This window comes from Triticum aestivum, chromosome 7D (genome assembly GCF_018294505.1).
Source record: "Triticum aestivum cultivar Chinese Spring chromosome 7D, IWGSC CS RefSeq v2.1, whole genome shotgun sequence".
NCBI lineage: Eukaryota > Viridiplantae > Streptophyta > Magnoliopsida > Poales > Poaceae > Triticum > Triticum aestivum.
The window spans coordinates 563,988,034-563,996,299 of NC_057814.1; the positions used below are offsets into that span (position 1 = coordinate 563,988,034).

Here is an 8,266-nt window from a genome sequence, read left to right on the forward strand (position 1 = left end):
TAGGAAGCCTGAAACAAATCCAGAAAAATGCGAACACCAGTGTCAAATCTAGTACTTGAATCCTGGTGGGTTGCTTCCACCACAAAGGAACCTAACCATCTAAACTACGCTCAGTTTGCAGTTATCTTGATACCTGGCATATGCGGAAATCATCAAGCCCAGCAGAACCATCAATGACCAGTATGACTCACTAGCGTCTCATTCTAAGCCACTGAAATAATATGTTTACATCATGGTCGATGAAACACACATTCTCGAACTGCAGCATCTAGAGCCGCATTAACATAAGATGCACATTGTCAACATGTTTTGCTTCGAGGATATGTGATATTAAGTACTATGTTAAACTTATATTGTTATGTAATATTTTATTATTGATATATCATTAAGACTTATCCTTACAACATGTATGTTCAATGCGTAAAAAAATTGGCAAAAGGCACACATGGGTAATTTCAACTATTATTTATTTTAATCTTCAACGAGAATAACTATATGCACCTAACTTTGTGTATGTGACCGGTGCTCCTAAATTCTCCATGTCATCAATCGTCTCCCTTTGTCACGTACATTTTAAAGTTGAACCACCACCTACGCACATTAAGGGCATATATACAACGGGGGCGCTAAGAGCAGACGCCAGGATCAAATTCCTGTCCGTTACACTCGATTCCCACCCAAATCTAGGAAATTAGTTAGCGTCGAAGCAAAGTCTGGCGTCGAGCACCCCATCCTTTTTACCCTTGCGCGAGCCCTCTTTCCCAACTCATGTAGCGCCTGCTCTCCGTTTCTTGCGTTGGAGGTATGGACTCCAATGCAGGTGCTAAGCTAAAATCCATTTATTTATTTTCCTGTAAGCGCCTATCTAAGCGCTTGCCATTGAAGATGCCCTAACAGCCCCTGTTCCCATCGACTTTTTAAGAAGTTAATTTCCAACCATTGGTTGATTAGTTATTCTGCTCTTTCTACTTTCCGCTTGCTATCTCGTTAACCTAGCCATAGAATGGGAAAGATAGGTACCAGAAGAGAGGTAACAATTATAAGGCATCTCATGTATGTGTTACTCATACTTCACATGGGGGAAGTAGATATTTAGATTTATATTGGAAAAATAGTTAGCGGCAACATATGAGTTGCATAAAGTTAATTTTACTACATCGATGCATTTGATTCGGTCTGGCTGGCATAATGCCCACATAACCCTCAGAAGTTTTGTGCATATGGTGAAAGTTAGGGATTCATGCACTTAATAAACCAGTCAATACTCATCGCAAAAAAAAGTCAATACATATATGAAGGTCCACACAATTTGCATTGCCGAAATGCCTCTCACCTTATAATATAAGGCACACACATAATTTTGTAGTTGGCGCACCAGAATCACAACAGATTTTCCTTAAAATGTTTTTCAATCAACCTTGATGTACAAAATGGGTTGGTACCATATGTTGTTCTGATCTACTGAATTTTCTACTAGTTACACAGATACTTTTACTTGGTTATGAACAAATTATTACATATGGAACATCGTTTTTCTTATCCTTTTGATTGACAACTAAGGATTCATCTTCAATTCACAGGACATGGTTGAACAAGACATGATCAAAATTTACGGCATAAGAAACTACATTCCTCAAAGATCGCCCACAGATTTAACCCCTTGCTGCATCACCTCGACGACATCAATGCAGTCCGATTCAACCATGATCCCACCGGAGTGCCCGACCATGCTGCTTGTCGACAAACAGGATACGGTTATCTCTAATGATAGTCCGGTCCCTCCCAATCCCTACTCCTCAAAAGAGTGAAGCCTCTATGATAACCAAGATGTAATTGCCACAAAGTACCATATAGTCGAACTAACAAATGCAAGGTACAATATTCATATGAATAGAGATGAAATGCATCAGATAGAAGCAAACAAAAGAAAACGCAGGATAACTCAGCAGCTGCAGACACAATTAGGGCTCACTTATTTATCAAGTTCACCAAAGCTGTTCACAACAGCAGCAGTTCTCAAATACAACCGAACATAACGATGCAGCACACTACGATAGAAACATAGAAACGACCAGGACGACAGACACATGCACCATTGGAGGACATATCGAAGACACAAGACCTGTGAACCCGCAGAGAAGCCGCTCCATTGCCAGGCACTTACTGGCCACCACGGAGACGGAGCACCAAGTGAAGGGTGGACTCCTTCTGGATGTTATAGTCCGCCAGGGTGCGGCCATCCTCAAGCTGCTTACCAGCGAAGATGAGACGCTGCTGGTCCGGGGGGATGCCCTCCTTGTCCTGGATCTTCGCCTTCACGTTGTCAATGGTGTCCGAGGACTCAACCTCCAGGGTGATGGTCTTGCCAGTGAGGGTCTTCACAAAAATCTGCATGCCACCACGGAGCCTGAGCACCAGGTGGAGGGTGGACTCCTTCTGGATGTTGTAGTCAGCGAGGGTGCGGCCATCCTCAAGCTGCTTGCCAGCAAAGATGAGACGCTGCTGGTCCGGAGGGATGCCCTCCTTGTCCTGGATCTTAGCCTTGACGTTGTCGATGGTGTCCGAGGACTCGACCTCAAGGGTGATGGTCTTGCCGGTGAGGGTCTTCACAAAAATCTGCATCCCACCCCTGAGCCTGAGCACCAGGTGAAGGGTGGACTCCTTCTGGATGTTATAGTCCGCCAGGGTGCGGCCATCCTCAAGCTGCTTACCAGCGAAGATGAGACGCTGCTGGTCCGGGGGGATGCCCTCCTTGTCCTGGATCTTCGCCTTCACGTTGTCAATGGTGTCCGAGGACTCAACCTCCAGGGTGATGGTCTTGCCAGTGAGGGTCTTCACAAAAATCTGCATGCCACCACGGAGCCTGAGCACCAGGTGGAGGGTGGACTCCTTCTGGATGTTGTAGTCAGCGAGGGTGCGGCCATCCTCAAGCTGCTTGCCAGCAAAGATGAGACGCTGCTGGTCCGGAGGGATGCCCTCCTTGTCCTGGATCTTAGCCTTGACGTTGTCGATGGTGTCCGAGGACTCGACCTCAAGGGTGATGGTCTTGCCGGTGAGGGTCTTCACAAAGATCTGCATCTGTAAACAACAAAGCACACAGAACCAGAGTTAGAAACGGTACAGAGAAATCTGTAACAATACATGAACCGGATTATACAACAGAGATGGAATTGTAACTAAGGAATCCCTTAGAATAAGCTAATCAAATGATTGACGATGCTAACTTTTGGAAGAACCCCTACCACAAATATATTAGCAGATTTATTATCAGTGAAATCTCTAGCCTCATGGTCATGGGGAGTATATATTATTAGTCAGTTAAACAGAATAAGCTGGTCAAGTCATGGACGTATTAACAGTAACATCATCAAACCCACATGTATTTAAGAGTTGAATCAAAAGACTAAACAAGTAGCTACAGGGCCGAAACCACAAGAATAATGAAATCTGCAGTAAGTCAATCTATAGATAAATGAGGCAACAGTACAAAGAATCCGCTAGACTAAGCAAACGGATTTCAGAGCATGCAGTGCTAAATCTTAGCAGAACTCAACAGAAATATATTAGCAGATCTACAAGCAATCTTTAGCCTTGTGGGAGCAATATGAAGGTAAAAAGTCGATGCACAGCGTACAGCAAGCAAAGGTTAGCAACAGCAAATTGCTGGTGTGATACGAGGGGTACAAAATCGTAAATCCAAGAATACTGCGACGATTTATCAACAACCAGCAGACATAGCTAACCACAGCATATATATAGATGGACGAAACCAAGAAAAATCGCATCCCAATCGGCAGATCTACTCGAAAATCCAGGCATAATCGAGAGAGATTAATCTAAAATCGAGACTTAATCAACCTCGACTGAGCGAACCAGCAGCAATCAGTCGACTATAACAGACTCGGCCCGCCCGCACATGACGAGAAGGCGGAGAGAAAATCGGAGGCTCGCATCGCATACCTTGAGGAGGAGGACGAGAGAGCCTTCGCTTCGCTTCGATTGGACGGGGACTGGATTGGATTGGATCGGATGTGTGGAGAGGAGACGGGAGGGGGCAGGGATTTTATAGCAGGCTCGGACGGGAGGGAGGGAGAGAAGGAAGAAGAGACACGGCACGCCTGACGTGTGGAGGATGGAGCGGATAGGCAGGCGGAGGAGAGAGAGGCGGTCGCAAAAGCCAGAATAGGGGAGGAGATTCCAAAGGTGACGTCGTTTGGTGCTGTTGGGGATTTGGCTGGTTGGTGGCCGTTGGAGTTGGACGCCGCGCTCACGCCGTTGGTGCGGTGCGTGAGCATCGTTAGTCATGCGTGACTCGAACTCGTACGGCCACGCCTACTGTGTTGTCACAATTTTGACTCGAATTTGTATTCGCCTTGGACAGTGCTCTGCATCGGCCGGCCGATCTGAGCACCACACCGGTAACCTTCTTGTCTCCAGCTCCAGATATTGGAAGGTTGTAGCATGGCTGTCGAGGTTTGCACCTTCCTGTCGCCGACGATTGCTGCGCCGCCCGCCCGTGCTCCCCTCCCCCGCCCATGTCAGTCGGAACATCTTCGGCTGGGGGCGTAGCTTCTCACCCGGACGGTCGCAGCATAGCCCCACTGGGGTCACGACACACGGTCACCACGGTTGTAGCAGTCAGCTTCCGCGGTTGTAGCGCCGCCTATAACGACTCGCCCCAGAGCTCACATGCCATGACCGCCACAACCCTTGAGCTTTGCAGGGCATATGGCTGCCCCAACCCTTGAGCTCGCTGGCCATGGCCCCCTATAGTAGCAGTCACGTGGTCGTGTCGCAGTGTGCTAGGTGCGGCATGTGAGCTTGCTGCATGTGGGGAGCTGAGCAGATTGTGGTTGCGTTGGGAGAGAAAAGCAACATCCCTGGTTGGTAGCGCCATGGCACCCCCTCTCAGCTCGTGCGTCCGACGGCAATGCCGCGTTGCACCAGGTGTCACGAACAACGGTGCTTCATTGAAACAGGCGGAAAGTTGCACACAGACGGCGGTGTTGCACTGCGGCGCGAAAAAAGCTTCAAGCTCCGACGGCGCTCCATTGCAGCTCCGGTGAAAGCTTGAATCCACGACAAGCTCCAACGACCCCGGCGGCGCTCCATTGCAGCCCTTGACACACTCCATTGAAGCTCCCTCGGATCTCCACAGTAGTCGTGGCAAGCTCCGACGGCACCGGGACGCTGCATTACAACCCCTGGCGCTCCATTGAAGCTCCGACGAAGCTCAATTAATTGCACCCGCGGCAAAGCTCCAACGACCTCGGTGGTGCTTCATTGTAGTACCAGCGATGACAGCGGATGCTGCGATGCAGCACGCGACGGCGGAGGAGCTCAACGACCTCGTCGGTGCTCTACTGCAGCAGCACGCGCGATACCGACTCAGCCTCGCAATTGTGGTGATGGGAGGAGCTGGGCGGAGAGGTTAGAGAAGGAGAGAGGTAGGTGACAACGACCGTCAAAGAGAGAAAGGTAAGTATAGAAAATGAGTGGTTCTGGAGGAAAGAGCGGCGCTGTGCATGACGTTTTCCTTTCTTTTTTGGGGTGTCCGCTTTCTGAGCTCAGCATCGTTGTTGCCTTTGCCATCTCCACTAGCGACATGTATTATGAGGAAGAAAAGAATGCCCATGAAATCCGGACCAGTAAATTCATTTATTTGATACTCCCTCTGTAAACAAATAGAAGATCGCTTGGATCACTAGTGATCTAAACAGTCTTAGTGATCTAAACGATCCTATACTCCCTCCGTCCGAAAATACTTGTCGGAGAAGTATTCGTTCACAGAGGGAGTACCTAGGCGCATATGGAATTGTCTTTTCTTGCTGTTCCTGTGCTCATGTACCCGCGGCTTTGCTTGCTTTGGTAGCAACCCAACTGCGTCCAAGTTCAGAGCCGAATCTTCTTTTCTTGCGCGCCTGTTTATCTTACCTCTGTTGCACATAGATGGTTTGTTCCACTTCTATTGATGTGAGATTTTATTTTATTTGCGAATTTATTGATGTGAAACTTGGCATGTTGATTGTTGAGTGTCAAGGTTGAGTAAACATCGTGGCTTCAACTAGTCATGAGGGCAGCAGACTGAAGTTGGCTTCGCGTGCGGTGCGTCTTTGACTTGCTAGGATGCATCAGATCGATCACAGAGCTTGTCTGAGTTAACAATGATTTATCAGCGGCATGATGTCTATGCATTAGGTTGGACAACGACTCTCACCTAAACCACCTAAACCTGATAACATGATCTATTGAAGGGATGGCGACATGGGCAGCACAGTAGCACTAGATTAACCAATACTTAATGCTTGGCGATGAGAATAATGGTGACCAGATGAGAACCAACTGGGCCAAGATGACGAGCAGGGCAGGCAGGTAATCTGGAACTCGAAAGACTGTTCCAGTCAGTTCAATTGTTCGGCATATAAAGGTTGAATGATTCAGTTGTATTGAATTAGTATATAGTAGTATATAACAACCAATGCATGTGAACACTGGAGAAGAAGCTCAATGAAACAGCCAACACTTCAATTATGTAACTGCGACAGGGACGCGAGCACCAGAATCCAGTTGGTTCTAGATGAATGAGGGAGATTGGATAGATCGTGGGAGTGAACTCACCACCACCTCCAATTTATAAGATAGTAGAGATTATTACAAGGGCCTCCGAGCTGGAGTCAAGTGAATTTTTTGTCCGTCTTTTTTTGGGTCAAACTGAGCTTTCATCCATATAATGTTCTAGGTCCATGAATGCTTTTTTTCTCGGTTATGGATGATTTTTAAAACGAATTAATCAATACAAATATATTCAGAGAACTTCGGCGAGTGCCGTCTTCCTTACAACAAACAAAAAATCAGTTCGCGCAACGGGGAGTAATACAATGCAAACTATCGCAACAGAGTTACAACTGCGGGTTACCATGCCTTCTATCATGGTTTCTAAAGCTTATTAATGATCAACTTATTACGAGGGAAGTAGATTGAAAAGTTGGTTTGAGGGGCGCATCTTTGACTTCGGAGGATCATAACAAACGCGAAAGCTCGTCTATGTATTAGGTTGGAGAACAACTTTGCACCTAACCTTAAAATGTAGTAATGCTCTGGTGCAAGATGGGGATCACTAGTAGAAAAAGGGGCTTTTGTCCCGGTTGGTAAGGCCCTTTAGTCCCGGTTTTTGAACCGGGACTAAAGGGTCGTTACTAATGCCTCTCCCCTTTAGTCCCGGTTCTTACACGAACCGGGACTAAAGGCCGCGGCCACGTGGAGCTCCACCTTTAGTCCCGGTTGGTAACACCAACCGGGACTAAAGGAAATTTTATGATTTTTTTTCTGAATTTTTTTTGATTTTTTTTTGTTTTCAAATTTCTGAATTATTTTAACCTCTAATCTTTAATCATCACTCCTCATCACTGCTCAATTTATCCTCTAATCTCTAATCATCCCTCATCATTTCAAATCATCTAACTTCCCGAACGGTCACCCAGCCTCCAACTCCCCCAGCCTGAGCACGCTTAACTTCCGGGTTCTATTCTCCCTCGTTTCCAAGTCTACACTTGTTGTTTTCCTGACAATAGTAAGATGTCAATCCTATTAACCCTCAGGAATTTTGCTTGAGCATGAAGTGACACATTTCACTGTTTGAGTTTGAAACTATTGTTTTAAAAAACAATAATTATTTAGTAACACTAATATTTCTTGAATAATTAGTTTGACCATTGTTTGATCACAGTTTGACCAGATTTGACCAAAATTCAAAATAACTGAAATAATTATTTAGTAACACTAATATTCTAGAATATTTAGTTTGACCATTGTTTGACCACGGTTTGACCACAGTTTAAAAGCCCCGTAACTTTTTTTTGTTAGGTTTTTGAGGATTTTGAAAATGTTTAACGGGGTTCCCCCTGTTAAATTCGGATGTAACTTTTCGAGTAGATGATTTTTGATATAAAAAACTTTTTCATCCGAGTTCGTATGCAAAAGTTATGCCCATTTTACAAATTCTAGAGAGATTTTGCAAATAAAGTCGAAATTCATATTTGCTAATTTTCCCAACAACTAGACCACATATCACATGGGAAACTTATTTTATTTTATTTTATTTTTTTGACATTTCTATCATTTTCTTTTGTTTTTTCTAAAACTGAAAAGGCGGTCCACGGGGGGTAGAGTTTGAAAATGGGACCTTTAGTACCGGTTCGTGCCATGAACCGGTACTAATGCCTCAAAGCCCATTAGTACCGGTTGGTGGCACCAACCGGGACTAAAG

General features: G+C 45.7%; 1 protein-coding gene across 1 annotated transcript; it reads right to left on the bottom strand.

Moving 5' to 3' along the window:
* Window positions 1-1,950: 1,950 nt before the first annotated feature.
* LOC123164414 (polyubiquitin) lies at window positions 1,951-4,141 on the bottom strand. Its single transcript, XM_044581884.1, has 2 exons — window positions 3,961-4,141; window positions 1,951-3,078 (listed from the first exon to the last, which is right to left on the bottom strand). The coding sequence occupies exon 2, from the start codon at window positions 3,076-3,078 to the stop codon at window positions 2,161-2,163; it is 918 nt and encodes a 305-aa protein (XP_044437819.1). The 5' UTR covers window positions 3,961-4,141; the 3' UTR covers window positions 1,951-2,160.
* Window positions 4,142-8,266: the final 4,125 nt, after the last annotated feature.

Excerpts from the sequence above, each read along its gene's own strand:
- LOC123164414 (XM_044581884.1), bottom strand. The coding sequence starts at position 3,078 with ATGCAGATCTTTGTGAAGACCCTCACCGGCAAGACCATCACCCTTGAG.